At 39.1% G+C, this 19,027-nt stretch overlaps 1 protein-coding gene across 1 annotated transcript in view; it reads right to left on the bottom strand.

The window, feature by feature from the left end:
• Window positions 1-4,759: 4,759 nt before the first annotated feature.
• Window positions 4,760-19,027, bottom strand: part of LOC143111738 (solute carrier family 35 member F4-like) — an 85,475-nt gene continuing 71,207 nt past the window's right edge. Inside the window, exons 3-4 of the mRNA XM_076273994.1 lie at window positions 17,355-17,444; window positions 4,760-5,527 (exon numbers count right to left, since the gene is read on the bottom strand). Of these exons, the coding sequence (XP_076130109.1) occupies window positions 5,286-5,527; window positions 17,355-17,444 (332 nt within the window). The 3' untranslated portion in view covers window positions 4,760-5,285. The remainder of the gene's footprint in view (window positions 5,528-17,354; window positions 17,445-19,027) is intronic.

The following is a 19,027-nucleotide window of genomic DNA, read 5'->3' as shown; positions in this document are numbered from 1 at the left end:
ACTTGACTTTGAATCTGTATCTCAAAGTAGATCAATATAGAATGAAATATGAGTGCTTTAGACCATTATTTGCCAAGATAGGCTCATGCGTTTTGTAAGATGCCCTATGGAAACTCACCATAGGACTTTTGGCAACCCAAAATGCATACTGACAATAAAATGCTTACTGTGTGGCAACCTCTTGGTGTAGAAGCATAATCCTGGTCTCTAATGAAAGGTAACACTTTGAGGTTTGAGGCTGCACTACTTTCACTTTAAAGCAGCTGTCATACACAATAATAAAACTGTCTTGCTGATATACTGTGTAATTTATGGTAGAAATAAAAGTGTGGTGCATCAGCCTCAGTTTGTGTGCACATGGCCCTATAAGTATGGGTCATGATTTGTACTGGCTTTTCCCAAGTCACGGAAGTATTGTAGACGCAGCGGTATAGTAGCATCCATCAGGCAAGTGTTATTTAAATAAACTCCTGGTGTATTTACAAACTTTACAATGCCTCATTTTATGAGTAAAAAATATAGTTGTACTACTATAGAAGTTTCGTACCATTCAGTAGAGTTCTCAACGGGTCGGGTCGGCCCGACAAACCCGACGGGACCCGCAGGTTCGGGCCGGGTTTGGGTCGAAAATATAAGCAAATGACTCGGGTCGGGTCGGACCTCGGGCTTAATCTTTTCTGCTCTGTGAAAAAAAAAAACATTTATTAATCATCGCAGCTGTTCACCATAAAGAAGGTCTGCTGCTGCGTGCAACGTGCATCATGGAGAGGGGCAGGGGCAGACGCTGCGTGCACGCCTTTAGCCTGGAGAAGAAGATGGAGTTGGTGAAAAGTAGGCTAAACTTGCCGCAGGTGAATTCACCGTCGCTACTACAGGAGTGGGGAAATCAGAGGTCTGGAAAGTGTTTGGAGTGGTGCTGGATTCTGATGGAAATTCTACAGGTTATGTGCAATGCTCAAAATGCAAGGTGCTGATGAAATATGTCACCCTGCAAGGCGAAACCAGTCGCTTTGGTAAAATTTACAAAATTAAGTTATTGTGCTCACATGAACTAAGCTTTCCAACGATATGTATATCGAGGGTAGGCATATTGCAAAAAGTATCGCTAAGATAACCACATCCAAAGTTGGCATGGTTCTTCCGTCACAATACGCCAGAAGTGGAGAAAATCACCGTTTTAAGTAAATTGTCATGCTAATGTGTTGAATCTTCACCTAAATAAAGTCAGGGTTTAACAGTCAAAACGTAGCCTATGTTTTACGTCGGGCCGCGGGCCAGGTTCGGGCAGATAATTCATGTTGATGAACATGTTTAAAAGCCACGGGCCGGGTCGGGTCGGGTTGTAATTTTCAGGCCCGTTGAGAACTCTATACCATTCAGGGCATTATTAGTGGGGTAATTTACAAGATAAAAGTTGGTACCATTACGACTGCAGAAACTCATTCGTTTCTGACAGCGCTACTCGACCAGGGTTCGACCAAGGGAAAACAGGTTCTGGGAGGGTGTTTGGCTCAGGGTCATGGTGCAAAGGACCCTAGGGTGAAATTACTCCGAACCATTGCTTTAATTTTGTTTGGAAAGGAAATGAGGAAGGAATGATAGGAGGATGGAGGAATGAAGGAAAGACAGATATGAGAGATGAGCTGTCCTGGTCACTCACGCATCAGTTTAAGAGCCATCAATTACTGATGATGCGGCGCATCATCTCTTAGGCTAGAATTAATATATACTTACTTACAAATTCCAGATAATATGAACTTACAACAAAGCCTAAAGCTGTCATATGAACATGGACTTTTCCCACTTATTGACCCTGATAATGAGGTAATGTTTGATAGTTCTCGGGACATGAATGAATACTTATTATACAATGCATGAACAAAACAGGCATGGACTTTTTTAAACGAAAGTTTGCAGGGTAGTTCATGATAATTCCAGCATATAAAGGCCTTTTCTTGGTCTATCTAATACTAGTTTATGGTCGCAAATAAATCCCTATGAACTTGTTTGAAACCGAAAGATGACAGACATGGGAGGGAACTCTTTACCTTGACAGCTTGGACCAATGATCACACAATTCTGACTGAAAATGCTTCCACGTAGGATATTCTCGTGTTTCCTCGCATAGCGGGTCTTCCACCTCCCTCCTTGGTCTTAAATGAGACATCCTCGATGACGTCGAGCTTTGAGCGATTTCCGGGGCATGAGCTGGAGGACCGAGGAGAGGCCGTATGCCAAGAGCTTTAATAAGAACCCTATTATGGGCACATAACTGGCACAGCCTGTCAACTTAAGAACACTGCAAAAACTGCTTATCTAATAACATCTAACCAAGTCTTATTAATCTTATATCAAGGTCAAAAATCTAGTTGGTATTGTTTTCAATATAAAGAGACTTACTCGCTTTCTTGTAAAATCATTTGACCTAATTTAAGAAGAGTTTGATTTCTTTTAAGACGTCTTATCCTGAAAACAAGCAAATTTGTCTGCCAGTGCGTTAAGCAAATTTGTCCTAAAAACAAGCAAATTTCTCTGCCAGTGCGTCAAGTAAATTTGTCTTGATAAGACTCAGTCAAAGTGTTCTTAAATTAAGTCAAAATGATCTTTCGATGGAGCGCTAGGTAAGTCTCTTCATACTAAAAACAATACCAAAAAGATTTTTGATCTTAATATAAGATTAATAACACTTGGTTAGATTTATTTTTTTGCAGTGAAGAAATGCACTGCAAAAAATGAATTCTAACCAAGTGTTATTGATCTTATATTAAGATTTTTTTTAAAAAAGTCATTTTGACTTAATTTAAGAAGACTTTAACTTATTTTAAGGAGTCTTATCAAGACAAATTTGCTCAACGCACTGGCAGACAAATTTGCTTATTTTTAGGACAAATTTGCTTAACGCACTGGCAGACAAATTTGCTTGTTTTCAAGATGAGATATCTTAAAATAAGTCAATTTTTTTTTTTAATTAAGTCAAATGATTTCACAAGAAAGCACTAGGTAGCCTAAGTCTCTTTATACTGAAAACAATACCAACTAGTTTTTTTTATCTTGATATAAGATTAATAACACTTGGTTAGATTTTGTTAGATAAGCAGTTTTTGCTGTGTGGGATTTAGTAGGATAAGAATAAAGCTGCAAACAATTCTGAGGTTTAAGAACACCTTTGTGAATCTGCTTAAAAGTTTTCGTAGGACCTTCTTAATAGGAAATTTAAGAAAATTGGTGAATGAGACCCAAAGAGTATTAGAGTCCAAGAAGATAAACTCATTTGGACATTCCAAAGCAACAAATGTGGGAAATTAAAACTTAATTCTGTCTAATCTTCACTGCAAAAAGTGCTTATCTAACAAAATCTAACCAAGTGTTATTAATCTTATATCAAGATAAAAAAAACTAGTTGGTATTGTTTTCAGTATAAAGAGACTTACCTAGCACTTTCTTGTGAAAACATTTGACTTAATTTAAAAAGTTTGACTTATTTCAAGACATCTCATCCTGAAAACAAGCAAATTTGTCTGCCAGTGCGTTAAGCAAATTTGTCCTAAAAACAAGCAAATTTGTCTTGATAAGACTCCTTAAAATAAGTCAAAGTCTTCTTAAATTAAGTCAAAATGTTCTTTTGAGAGGGCGCTAGGTAAGTCTTTTCATACTAAAAACAACACCAAATAGATTTTTTAATCTTAATATAAGATTAATAACACTTGGTTAGAATTCATTTTTTGCAGTGTTCATCAATGCCTCAACTGAAGTTACCCGTCTTGCAAAATATGATAAGTATGCTTTCATTCATTCAATTATTTAGGTTACCTTTACCAGATTGGACAGACGGTTGATAACCAAGCTACAATTCTAAACTACAATTAGGGAAATGGGTCGAACTGTGAAATAAATAAAATTGGTTTGATTACTTTACCTTTTAATCCAGTGCATGTCCATTGTGAAGTGATTAAATGTGCAGTCAACAATCGTACATGATTTCAAGCCCATAACATTTTTGTCACATTCAGTGAACATCTCATGATCCTGTCCATCTCATTTTTGTCCGTCCTGTGATTACACTATTAAAAAAAACAGTCTCTGTAGGGAGCCCAGTCTCTGAAAAGCACCGAAAACAAACTGGGGGCAACCTGTCTCCCAAACAAAAATGAAACACTGTGTGGTGTTTCTCCAGAAATACTAAAGGGAGGGGTGAGCTACCTCTCTGGTGTGTTTTGTTTGGTCCTTGATTCAAATATAATGTACATTGTTTTGGACAAAAGCGTCTGCTAAGAAATTTAAATAGAAACAACTAACAAGATGTCGTGCTCAATCACTGACCACACCTTCAATGGCATGCTGCCATTAGATGACTATTTGCTAGTTAGTCAGCTTCTCCAGCGATCCTCAATGACAGTAGCGTATGGAGGCTGGCTAACATAGTCATGGTTATGGGATTTGGCAGACACTTTCGTCTTTAGTGAGCCAAGTGATGGCCTTCTTTTATGTGTTCAGTTGAATTACTAACAAGTACTGTCCAGAGTGAACAGTTCTCCCTTCTGATGGAAAGTAACACATTCTTTTATGTAATAAATGTAAAATCAATTCACTAGTTCACATTCCTGAATTTGCATAAAGACATAAAAGCATAATACATAAAAGCATAATAGAAAAGCATGTTTGGCGAGGTCTCTGGCCATGGTCCTGAAGGGCTTTGCGGAATCGTGCCGGAGTCGACTGCGCAGGCAGAAGTCGGGCAGGATTCCGCCATACACCCCCTTATTCTTTAACTATGGAAGACGGGAGGCGTAAGGGGAGGGGGTGGGTTGCGAGCAGAGTAACAATGATGCTGCAACTTCAGCAGGTAGACTGCAAATAAATAACCTGACTGATTGTAAAACGCCATTTGTCTGAAGTCTTTCTGTCTAACGTGTTGCCTATCAAGCATTTTAGTTTTTGCTCTATGAATTGACATGCGAACAATATTATCAATATGCACAGTATTACTAATGTTGTTATTTAAACTGAACTGTAAGGATATGGTGTGACTTTCAACGTATTACGTTTTTATAATTTGTTTCTACGACCCATTGTACAGTATTCTATCTGGCTAGTGTATGCCATTCTGGTGTGTTAAGTCCAAAATGCAGAGAGTGCTACCACAGAACTATCAGAGTTTCGCCTCGTGGGCTTCTGTTTGGTAGTAATGGGATCTCTATTAACATTCACTGTTTTATCAATTTCTGTGTATGATATTGGGCATGGATATCCATGGGCAGCCAGAGCTTATCAATTGAGCATGAAAGTCAAGCCAAGGGGATTGAGACAGCACCGTTGGCCTGGCTAAAGGTACATGTATGAATCCTTGACTCAGTCAACTCTTCTCCATGATCATCAGACTTCTTATCAGCAAGAGTTGCCAGGAAGTGCAATATAAGAGAGTCCCATTCTTCTGGCAGAAGCAGCAGCAGGAACCCCAGACAAATAATGCACGTTGCCACTAGACGCACCACACTGAAGGTGACTTCGTGCTTCAGCACATCTACAGCTTAAGGACAGAGAAAAACATAAGGCATATCCATGAAACCATGAAGAAAATACATGGTTGGAAACATTTGATCAATCCCAGTCAGTTTCTTGAAATTTCATACAGATTTGAATACATTTCTGGAATGAACCCTCTTATCATCTGGTGGGTATATTTTTGTTGCATTTCCTTTAAGAAAAAAAAAGATGTTTGGAAATGGAATTTGGAATGACATCTCTGCTTTGCTTGCCATATTACAATCAAGCTCAATATAACTACAATATGAGATTTTGGCTTGGCTTTTATTTTAGCTTGTGAGGTTTTTCAAATACCGAGGTCAGGGCTATCGCCAGAAAATTTGGGCACCTCGAAATGCTAGGGGGTTCCCCCACTATATAGGCCTAAATATAAATTGACATAATATGCATACATTTAAGCATAATTTTTGTCAAAGAATTTCCCCAGATGAGTTGTACTTGAGGTTTTGTATTTTCTTTATTTGCCCAAGGAAATGTAGGGATAAGGGGGTGTGGTGTCGGTGTCCCGCGAAAATGAACTTTAACTTAGGGCGCCACACCTCCCCCTGCGCCCCTTGTCTGATACCATGCAACAGGAGAACCTACATGGAATATGTATGAGCAATTCACCTTATTCACCCGGCGGCCATTACGAGGCTGAGGGGTACACTTGCCATTACACCTCAGTCCAGCAGATGGTGGTGGTAATGCTCTCCGTTTGAAAACGGCTAAAAAAAACTCACTGAAGAAGAAGAACAGGCCAGTGAGCCCTTCTTTTTCGGTGAGCTTTTTTTTGTCAGTTTGCAAACGGAGTGCATTCGCCTTATTCACCTGGCAGCCATTACGAGGCTGAGGGGTACACTTGTCATTACACCTCAGTCCAGCAGATGGTGGTAGTAATGCACCAAAAATGCACCAAAAAAACATAGCTTTTGGTGAACGGAGATGCAGATTATCACCCTAATTCATTTGTTTGAGCAACAGCCCGTTCTCCAGCGAGAGTGAATGCTAAAAAAAAACTCACTGAAAAGAAGAACAGGCCAATGAACCCTTCTTCGTTTTTGGTGAGCTTTTTTTTGCAGTTCTCAGAAATACAGGAGACAATTAAAGAAATGAAAAATAGAAAGACTCCAGGTCCTGATGGATATCCCTGTGAGTTTTACAAAAAAATCAGTGATCTTCTCTCACCTTATCTGCTAAAAATGTTTTGGTACTTGATTAGCAGATACCAGTGAGAATTGAGTGTGCATAATGCAATTCAGTGAGACAGTTAGAATCATATTTGCCTTTCACTTTTGGTTTTTAGCCAGCAGCCAGACCAGCAGATACCCTGACTTTGCTGAATTACTGAAGCTAAGCAGGCTTAGTTAGTATTTGGATAAGAAACCTCCTTGGAAGAGTAGGTTCCTGCTGGAAGTGGTGTTGGTAGCTGGCCAGTAGGTGGCACTCTTCCCTGTGGCCAAAAGCCACCAAACAAATATCAATCCCAATGCCCTATTGCAGTGACAGGGACACTGTACTACAGGAGATGTTTTCCTTTGCATGAATGTTAAATTGAGGTCCTGACTCACCATGGTTGTTAAAGATCCCATTTTGAAGGAAGGTTCTGTATGCATTATTGTAACAGATGGGCTAGGTCAGTGTTTCCCAAACTTTTTTTCTGGGGACCCACTTTTTAAAAATGGCAGACCATCGCGACCCATTCACTTCAGAGGAAACAATCATCCACCAATATTGTTAAACTTTTCTATGCCCCCCCCCCCCCAACCATTCTACAGTGCCATATCTGGATAGGCCTACGTAATACGCCTACTCGGTCTGGCCTACTACCACAGGGATTGGTGATGCACTGACTCTTCAGTTTCTCACAATTCTGCAATCTCAATTACACATGAAACAATGTTAAATACTTTCAAAGCTGTAAAAAGTTTTGTACAAACACACAACCTCAGCTTTTCTCATCCTGCTTTGAGCACAGTTGTGTTGCATTTTGAGCATCATTAGCGTGGAAAGTTGGAAATGACTACCGAAAAGATACGCCTGTCACGGTATGTTGTGACAGGCTATGTTGTAAGAATGGAACAAGAGGCTTTTGCGCAATAGCCAAAAGATAATGTGCCTTTATTGTAGGCTAGCCTAGTAGAGTTCACAAGGTGGAAAACAAGAGGAAATAATAGCGTTTAAAATGTCCATTTAAATTGTAGCCTAATATAATGTGCTGTAGTGTGTTTTAAATCCGAAATATTAAGGAATGTGAGGAGGTTGCTTTTAACTTTAAAGAGTGCATCTACAATTGAAAATATCTACAGCCTATGACGCAAATTGAATAGCCATGTCCGGTATACGGATGTCTGCTTTAGTTGACTAGATTTTAATCGGTCAAGCTGAAGAGATGGTGTCCGTTAATGTTTGTGCAAAAAGGCTGATTCATGTCCCTTGCATTTTGCAACTGCGAGGTCCATGGCAGGCGCCCCACAGAAATTTTTCATTTTGTGAGTGAGATGTCCACGCTGTCCCCTCTGTGACGCGTTCGACCCCCACTTTCAGAGCTATTGTAAATGCAAAATTGCACATAGGGCCGTGACTGTAGTTAACAAACTAGATCCTAATAGAAAACTGTTAGTTTTTCTGGTTAAATGGTATAAGTTAGGCCTATTACACAACATAAATTGTGCTGGCGACCCAAATAAAATCTCCTGCGACCCTACCGTGGGTCGCGACCCAGTCTTTGGGAACCAATGGTATAGTGGATAAGGAGCCGGGTTAGCATGCAGTAACCCATAATGTTGGGAGTTCAAACCCCGGCGTCCACCAATGTGGCCTTGCCCTTTAATTTCATTGACATGTGTAAGTCGCTTTGGGTGAAAGTGTCTGCTAAATGAATAAATGCGAATGTAAACTTTATAACTCATTTGTAAATGTGTTGCAAGGCATAAAACGTCCTCACTTTAGATGAGCTCACAAAATATCATTAACAAACCACTTGTAACTCCTGAGTTAATCATGAATTATAGTATTAAGAAGTGGTTTAGAAAATATGTATCCTCACCCTAACTAATCATTAGTGCATGTGTATGTAACAACTGTTAAATAATGGAAATATTACTTCATCAAAAACATATTATTACATAATTTATTAAGTATTAACAATAATGTATAAACATATTTTAGATATAGGCTTATTTACTATGAACAAACCATCTATAACTGTGTGAACAAATGCTTTACTGATGATAAATTATGTATGAACAATAAATTACTAATGATGTACAAACCATTAACTAACTAGATGTACCGCAGAGCGGTACAAAATATGACCGCCGCCCAGTCCAACACATGTTTTCCACAAAAATAAGTCACGCTGAAAGGCATATATGATTCTAACTGTCTCACTGAATTGCATTATGCACACTCATTTCTCACTGGTATCTGCTAGACAACAAGTACCAGAACATGATTAGTTCATACTGTATGTAGTGAACTAGCCTACTGCTGTGTTTGTGTTACTAAGCTTGCTACATTTGACTGGGGAGGTAGTTTTGTGTAGTGTTTTTCATGGCAAAGTAACTGATGGTTTCGCTCACTACAATTCAAAAGTAGCTTGCCCAACACTGTATTATTCACATGTAATTCACCCTAACAAAAATAAGATGCATCTCAAATCCCTTTTTATTCATTTATTTATTTTATATCTCCCCAGAACAACTGCCTTGCTCAAAGACTACCACAAATGAGCTGAACGGTCTCCTCACACCCCTGGAACTGAGGAAGTTGCAGCTCTACATTGCAGTACTGCAGGGCATCTGCTAGACTGTGACTGAATATTTGATTTATGAGCTCCACCTTCATCACCTTTTTGGTATGGCAACTGCTCTGCCCATGACCGGAAAGCACTGCAGAGGGTGTGAAAACTGCCCAACGCATCACCGGTTCCTCACTCCCCTCCATCGAGGCCATCCAGGGCAAGCGATGCTTGCGTAAGGTGCACAGCATCATCAAAGGACGCACACCATCCAGCACATACAGTGGGCAGTGCTTCGACTTGACCAGCGGGATCACGCGGCATCACGCGACTTTAATTTGTATTTTTCCAGTGACTCTGCAACGACGTTGCAACAACCGGCAGAGGTCTCAAGTGAGCAGGGTGTCTCGTAAAAAAAAATGGAGCTACATGAACCCTACACAGACTTCACTACAGACTTTAGCAGACTGGTTTAGAAATAACTTAATAGCCAGAAATATGCCTGCCCTGTCCTAATAAAGAAATATTTGGTTAACGGCGAGTGAATCCCGTTTGCAGCCGTAGAAGAAACGCAGGACAAATTAAACATTCTGGTTTTTTCTGAGTGCAACGATGATAGACAGACATCATTTGGACAAAATATAGAGCATATTAACCTACGTTGCTCAGCCAAATGCCTTCCTGTTACGTCCTGTTATCACGGAGTTACAGGCGATAAACTATTTTTGTTGGTCACAACTTCATTAGCGTTTATTTCTTTGATTATTAAAGAGTGTTTTTCATTTAAAGGCTTGACTTTGTGCTTATTCAGAAGAGCATTTAGTGCTCTCCCCAATCCCAGACGTTCACATTGCATGTTTGTTTGTAATGGATGCAACCGCGAGATACGCTTGTCTAGGCGCCGATACCGTGGGTGCTCCGTCTCTCGGGCACCCACTGAAAACATCGAGCACCCACGTGTGCCAGCTTACAGTCCCGGCTAAATTTACATTAATTTAAAATCAAACATCGCAGTTTATGTTAAATTCAGCATCTCTCATAATGTGATTGGATATGTTGCTGTCAATTCCCTACTTCATAACTTCATATACTAAACCACCAATGAGAGCGTCTCTTGTATGAAAATTCCTGACACTTCCCACCTGAAGAATTAACGCAAGGCTTTTGTCGGGTCTTCAGCCCCGAATGTTTAAAATGTATATAGCCCTGAATATCATTTTAAAAGTAGTCTGACAAAGCTTATTGTTTTGTGACACAGCTAAACACTGGTACCTCATAGAACGTCTATAACATAGCCTAGGTGGTCGCAACTCACAAAAGTAAAGCAGATAGAAAGAACTCACGCAAATCTAGCCTACAACACGCAGACAGCTTTATGCGCAGGGGAGAGAGCGTGCGCGCGCGCACTGTGCTTTATGATTGTAGCCTTCTGATGGTATCTTGCTAATTCACTGAACTGCATTAGGTGACACAAATGGTATTGCCTTTATCTTATAACTCCTTGTCTGAGCGACTACCAGGCCTATGGTTTTTAAAAGTCAGATGTTCCCTGACAAAGACATTCGAAAATTAAGAATGTTTATTGACTTAAAAAATACACTAATTTTTGCAAACTCCCTTCATTCAACCCTTGATGACATTGCGGTCTGGTGCGCTATGTAGATCGTTTTCTCGTACCATTTAATTTCTCAGAATTTAGGTCTACTAGGCCTACAATAACGTCATCACCAAATAGGCTACATCTTTTATTTTTAATTGATCAACCACAAAGAGTAGCATAGGCCTACTGTGCACAGTGCACTGACGACTGTAGCAGCCCAAGGTAACCAGTTGTTGTAGATGAGAGGCAACCCCTTGTTTCAGATAGCCTGGACAACATGATAGCTGGGTGTTGCCTACGTTATTAATTAATGGTAGCCTACAATATTTAATTGATTCGCGTAACATATTAGTTGGCTCAAAGAGTAGGGAATCAGGATGGAGAGAGTCACGCACGTGTTGCTTTTGCGGGATCAAATCCAGTTTAATGCTAGTTTTCAAAACATATATTTTTTACATGGTCTTTTGTCCGAGTGGCTGTAGCCGAGCGCTCATGGCGTATGAAAAGCGACTTCAAACCGCCTAAAACAACTTGTTTGTGAATGTCTGACAACTGCTGCAGCGCATGCACGTGCAAGGAAACCAGTAGGTGGAGAAACCAGAAGGCACACAACACCGGAACGATTTTAAGGCTATTTCGCATAGGCTACTCAATGGTGCTATTTCACACGCATTATAGCGACCCCCACTCACCGGGGTTAGGTGGAAGGTGTTAATAGACGATTGGCGTAGCCTACAGTGGACTAGGGCTGTCAAAATTGCTCAAAAATGACGTTCGAATATCCCCTCTAAAATAAACACATGTATTCGAATATATTGGAATATCTAAGCTATTATTATTTGCGCATCATGTCAGTGACGCGCATCATGTCATCTGTTTTTAACTTTTTGTATGGTTATTGCTTGACAGGGGGGATCCCAAGCAGCTTTCAGCCATAAGGCATTTCCTAATTCACCCGACACTGATATTCAAAATGTTGAAACTATTTCGGCATAGCCTATAAGCAGTTTAATTAAATGTAATGTTAGTTGTAAACAGGGCTACTTGGTGAGGCTTGGCCTCACAGATGCGCTCGTGCCTTAAATGGCAATGCAAATCTTCACGATAGGCCTATTAACTGACCGCCCGATTCACGTTGGCTGGGGGGCAGGGGGGGCCATCAGACATTTGTTCCCAAGGGTCTATGAATTGTTAATCCGGCCCTGCCCCCAACGAACGCAACTTTCCACCTCTGAGACAGCTGAAAATAAGTCTAGAGGACTAGAGGACTCCTAACTCACTACTAACCTAACGACCTACTTACTGTAGGCTGCGCAAACCACAGGCCTTTTTTTGGGCAAGCCTGCATTCGAGGCAGGCCTTCTGTTGAAGAATTTTAGGTAACACTCCATAATAAGGTGCCATAATAAATAGCAAACTAGTAATTACCTAACCCTTTGTTAATATTTGTTAATTGTTACTAAAATATCTATTTGGCACAAGTTAATAGTTTTTTCATCATTAATTCAATATTAGTTGTTTGCATAAAATCTGTATGGTAATATTTTAACAAATCTATTAACTAATATTGTATTAATATTTGTTAATAGTTAACTAAATGTCTTTTCGGCACTAATTAACAGTTATTTCTTACATCATTTAAATGTTAACTGTTTATTTACAAACTATATACTAATATAAAAGTTAATGACATATTATTATTTATTTAGCTTTTCTGATTAGCTTTGTGGAGAATTTATGGAATTTATGGTTTATGGCTTTTTGGTCTTGTGGGGTGTATAAGGCACACCTCTTCTTCCACTTCATCCTTATTGGATACCTTTGTGGTTGGCTGTCCTGTAATTGGTGACCCTGTCTAGTGTTTGAAAGTAGTGTGCTCTTTGCCTATGGAAGTACTATTTGGTTGCTGCTTGAATTTGGTGAAATTCAGGGGAGGGGTGTAACAGAGTTAGAAATATAGTTTAGTGTTTGTATGTGATTTTCGCCATAATTAAGCAGCTTTTTTGAGATTGGTGTTTTGGAGCCCCCTTTGGAGAAACGGTATACTGCAGCTCTGCTGCGTTTTGTCCTTGCATTGTTGCCATAGCTGATCAGAAGCGGTATGCTTTGCATTGGGTAGGTTGACTATATAAAGCACTCTCCACTTAGTTTTAATTTTGTAACTGTAAAATGTTGTTTACGTTAAAAACTTCAATATACCACCTGTATTATATTACTTTACATGTATTGTTAGGATTTGGTAGCAATTCTAGCAACTTAGAGAACGTTTATTAATGTTTTCATTATGACCACGAGTTCATACACACGATTCTAACGTGACTAGCTGTAAACTCTGCTAGCAACTTTCCATGCATTCAGTGTAGTTTAGCTTAGTGCTCATGGAAAGTGCAATTCAGTCTAGCAGGAAATTAATAGTTTAGCATTATGTTTATGCATTACCTCCGTATGGTCTACGTCTGTGAGTGTTTAGTGAGTCTCAGAATATTAATAAACTCGTTCTGTGCACCTGAACATTCCATGTCGCACGTCTCCCGCTAGTAGGGCTGACAGTGATGGTATAGGAATCATGCATGTACTGTAATAAAGCCCATTCAACTACTTCTTTTTATTTTGCTTGTGCAGATGCTGTTTTATGTATGCCAGTGTCTGAAGGCATGTTTTGTTTGAACTTTTCCTAAAGGAATAAAAGTGATAAGCCAGTTTTGGTCTCAGTCGCTTCACTGTCTGACTAATAGTTATATATTACTAATATATTAATAAAGCTTAACCAACTTTATTATAAGGGTCCCCCATACTGATAGTTATATATTACTAATATATTAATTAAGCTTAACCAACTTTATTATAAGGGTCCCCCATATTGATAGTTATATATTACTAATATATTAATTAAGCTCAACCAACTTTATTATAAGGGGCCCCACGCTTATAGCTATATACTACTAATATATTAATTAAGCTTAACCAATTTTATTGCAAGCGTTTCTGGCGCCGACAAGAGTGGCGGCATGTCAAGGTAGCTCCGTGTTTTTTTCTTGAATTTCCCCTTCGGGATCAATAAAGTATCTGTCTATCTATTGTAAGAGTCCTATGGGAAGTGGTTCATATTGGGATAGGCAGAAGCACAGTTTAATATCAATTAGTTAAATAATAATAAGTCATTAACTTTTCTATTAACATAAAGTTTGTAAATAAACATTTAACATTTAAATGATGTAAGAAATAACTGTTAAATAGTGCCAAAAATACATTTAGTTAACTATTAACACATATTAATACAATATTAGTTAATAGATTTGCTAAAACATTAACATACAGATTTTATGCAAACAACAAATATTTAATTGATGATGAAAAAACTATTAACTTGTGCCAAATAGATATGTTAGTAACAATTAACAAATATTAACAAAGGGTTAGGTAATTACTAGTTTGCTATTTATTATGGCACCTTATTATGGAGTGTTACCGAATTTTATATAAATCCTGCGCTAACAGTAATCCTCCTACCCCCCGTTACCACAGCTGTGGATAGTGTGGCATGCTCACGCTTTATGTCTCCTTCTTGCAAACTAGGCCTATAGCCCAACCATTAACATCTTCAAAAAATAACAACTTGCCAGATATGCCTTCATATCTTTGGGCTTCATTCAGCATTTTGTTCTTCCACTGGAAATTACTCTTCTACATTTGCTGCCTGCTGCATCCTTTCTGTTTGTATTGTTTAGAAAATGTTTGACGTCTTGAGTTAATGCATTAAACATTGTTTGCTGGTAACCAGCCACAAATAGCCTACAGATTCTTGCGTGCGTACATTCTCTATTCTCTCCAAAATGTGCCCGTTCTATAGGCTGGCCAAGTGCGTAGTTCTGCGGCATAAAGCAGATGTATTTGTTTATTGTACAGAAAAATAAAAATAACCTGTCAAGCAGTCAATTGACTACATTGCAGTCAATAAGTAGGGCAAATTACAAAACCAAAACGTGGGTCATAGTTGTCTAAGCCTCTGCTGTGAGGCCAAACCCATGAAAAAAGACGCATTGATATCTGCAATAGTTTTTTTTTGGCGAAACAAGCTCACAGCCAAACGAGTCATAGCACTGAAGGGAGAGGCAACTGGCATGTGATCTCCCCACGGGCCAATGGATGTACAAGTTTTCTCCTGTGCCTACGATATTTAATCCAGTGTTTTGTCAAGTTGCAAAATGCTATTCGTTTTAACGAATTTTTATGATAGTATGAAGTACTTTTTGTATAGGGTACTATCTTAATTGCTTTATACTCAATACTTGACCAATGGCTATTGCATCTGTCTATTGAAAGTGAGAATGTGGCATGTGATCTACTGTGTAGGCTTCATAAAATAAAATAAACAGATTGCTAATGGCCTACAAGCTGATCTGGGGGGCGTTTCCCGTACAACTACGGAGGTTAGCTTTTTACTAACAGGATGCATCGTTCAACTAACCAACATGTAAGTTACGACTGTTTCCCAAAACTGTCGTACTTACATAGAGTACTGTAAGTTTGGACCATGATAGTTTCCAAACTTCAGTAGTCTGGACTAAGGTGTAGCACGTGAACGGGCACCTGCACATACTTCTGTGGCGCATTGCGTTAAGGCCGGCAGATGACAGCCGCCGTTGCACAGCAGTTACCAGTCCCCTATCCAACCTCTGTGTTCACCAATGTGTTGGTGTTCACCAATGTGCTTAAATGAAAGCTTAGGATGTACTCTTTAAGATGATACCAAACACAATATTATACAACACTGACAAGTGTCTTAACCATGGCTTCAACCAGGATATGCACCAGGCATCTAAAATGTGATTTATATTAGAGGGTGGTTTACTTCATTAGGTGATAACCACTAAAAAGCTACCAATCTCAGAGGTCTATCATATCAAAACATAAACTAGGGATGTGTAGGTATAAAAAAAATCAACTAGAATTTGCCCACCCAGATGGTACCGGTATGCTATATTTTGGGTCTTTGGCCCAAGGACTACTGAGACCGGCAGTTGGTCCAGGTGGCCTGAACACCTGCCATAGGATTCTAATTGCTGTGATGTCATAAAGGCCCAATGTTAAGTCAATGGGGAAATTTTGATTAGTTTTTAATTAATAGTTTAAAAAGTATAAAAGTTACAAAGATGAAAACATAGCAGGCATGTCCTAAGTAAGACCTACGTAACATAGTTTGAATGAAGTTTCTACGTTAAACGGTATAAAAGAAAGAATCAGAAGAAGCCTAGGAAGAACAGTGCATTTTCATGCACTGTAATAAGAAAACTTAAAAAGAACAATAAGTGTGCTGCTTTGCAAGCATACTTAACAACATTTTACAGTTACAAAATTAAAACAAAGTGGGGAGTGCTTTATACAGACAACCTACCTAATGCAAAGCATACCACTTCTGATCGGGTACGGCAACAACACAAGGACAAAACGTAGCATAGCTGCAGTACACCGTTTCTCCAAAGGGGGATCCAAAACACCAATCTCAATAAACCTGCTTAATTACGGCGAAAATCACATACAAACACTAAACTACATTTCTAACTCTGTTACAAAAACAGAAAAATTCTCCATAAAGCTAATAAGAAAAGCTTGGACCACATAACTATGTTACCAAACGTGTGTATGACCTCAACTCTAACTATGGGTGTGTTCGAAACGGGAGACAGCTGCCTACTGCCTCCCTCCCTACATAGAGAGCTGTCTCACTAGAGATGACTTTGGATTAAATGCATCATTTAAAAATGAGCGTAGCACTCTAGAATCTTTGGTTAACACTACGGTATGACGTTAGCAAAGGCCTGAAGTTAAACTAAATTAGCTTACGTAAGCTAGCAAGCTAACGGTATAAATTAGTTTTACGGCCGGCAGATATATCAGACCAGACGCTATTAATGGTTACCACAATGGCATAATCAGATAGTAAATTGTGGTGAGGGTTTGTGTCTGCATGCTGCCCAGGGCCTAGGAGAGTTCTACAGGGCAGCCCAGTGATCAGAAGGCAGCCTGGACATACACTATATTGCCAAAAGTATTGGGTCACCTGCCTTGACTCGCATATGAACTTAAGTGACATCCCATTCTTAATCTATAGTGTTTAATATGATGGTCCACCCTTTGCAGCTATAACAGCTTAAACTCTTCTGGGAAGGCTTTCCACAAGGTTTAGGAGTGTGTTTAAGGGAATTTTTGACCATTCTTTCAGAAGTGCATTTGTGAGGTCACACACTGATGTTGGACGAGGAGACTGGCTCTGTCTCCGCTCTAATTCATCCCAAAGGTGTTCTATCGGGTTGAGGTCAGGACTCTGTGTAGACCAGTCAAGTTCATCCACACACTCCTAAACCATGTGGAAAGCCTTACAGTACATTAAATGAATTATTTGCTGTTCTGAAAAAAATGTTTTAAATAATCTGTAAAAAGCAGATATAAATTATTGGTTTAAATGGTTGAGAAATAAAACAAACATACCTGCATTGCCTGGTACACTGAGCAAGGTGCCAATGGAGATAAGGATGGGGTAGGTTAAAAAAATCCCCACATTGACTGACACATTAAATACTGTATAAAGGAGAGATAATGAAACATGAACTCAGTAAAGGATGCATTTCCCAGCCTTTTTCACTTAAAAAATTGTAATGTCATTTAATTTTCTCAATATTCATTAAATAATATTTTTAACTAACAATGTTGAATCTATTCACAAAAGATACCTACAACAGGTTACACGTTTATTCTTTGAACATAATGTAATGGAACTACTAATATTTTCCATGAATGAATTGATCAAAATCACAGCTACAGTACAAGCAGTGCAACAATAAGACACAGAGCTAAGACATCATGTTCAACCATCACAGCACATCAAAACTGAACACATACAGCTTGGGTGGGATAGTCTGATACTACGTTTGGTTGTGATTGCTAAAATACTAAATCTTTTGCTTCAATACACAGAGTAACACTAGTAAAAAATATAGCTGCAAGCAGCAATGAGGGTGCCAAGCAGCCCACAGGCCGGAATGTCGATGCTATTACATCAGACACATGGCTGTAAGCACTCACAGCAAGTTTCATGTCAAGCAACCGAAGATTGGCAGAGATACAAGGTAACTTCCGGTTTTGCAGTTTCCATAGACCTCTGAAGTTTGCCTGCATAAAGTACCCAAAGCTGCCATCTTTGCCCATATAAAGATATCTGGATGTTAATTGAAGCTAACTACCTATGGCAAGTTGCATTGCTAGTTAGCTCTGGGGTAGCAAAAATCAAAGTGTGCCGTCTTAATGTACCAGAGATCACAACAGAGATCATAGTAGAGGACAAAAGTGTGTAGAGCAAAAACGCATTTCCGATTTCTTCGTCACTGTGAGAGTTGCAATAGGTGCAATAATTCAAAACCCCCATCTTATTTTCCTATAAGAAAAATCTCAAGATACAGGATCTCCTTATATGGGCAAAGATGAAAGCTTTTTTGTGGGAAAACTTCAGAGGTCTATTGTTTGTGATGAACAAACGCTTTCCAAGTATTAAAAATCTACTTCAATCCATTTGTGACGTTTGAGCCTGAAGATCATCTGTGGCAAGTTCCGTGACAGACAATTTGTGACCCTGTGAATTTTGTGTCTTAGATAAAAATCAAATATGGTGGCCAAAGACAGATGTTGACATAAGAAGTTGGCAAATATTTGCATTGGGATCTCCCACAGTATTACCAGACATAAGAAGCAAGTTTTAAAACCAACATCAAGAGTTATCAGTCTTATCTGTAGGAAGAATATTCCATGGCTTCCTGGTCTGGTATTGTCAAATCAGTGGGCATTCGATAAAATCTGGCTAAACATAAGGCATGTTTGTATTGAAAGATTCAACCAGATCTGCGCAGCACTGCAAGATCGAACGCGCCCGCTGATTTAACAATACTGGACCAGTAAGCCATGGAATTTTCAGATACAGGTCTTGTTATAACCTCTCTGTACACTTTCAAAGTTTACAATACTTCGGTTTGCCTGTAGAAACACTCACCACACTACCACAGAAGTGTAATTATATTTTGAGCATCGTTAGTGGTATAAAATAAAGAGATGCACCGATGTTGAATTTTAGGGCCAATAATGATAACCAAAATTGGTTTGTTGTGGCCAAT

This window comes from Alosa pseudoharengus, unplaced genomic scaffold (genome assembly GCF_046254945.1).
Source record: "Alosa pseudoharengus isolate Yale_2024_CS ecotype anadromous, Long Island Sound unplaced genomic scaffold, YU_APseudo_1.1 YU_APseudo_1.1_scf_8, whole genome shotgun sequence".
Taxonomy (NCBI): Eukaryota; Metazoa; Chordata; class Actinopteri; order Clupeiformes; family Clupeidae; genus Alosa; species Alosa pseudoharengus.
Note: the sequence above shows the minus strand (reverse complement) of the source record. Positions and strands in the feature narration are given on the sequence as shown.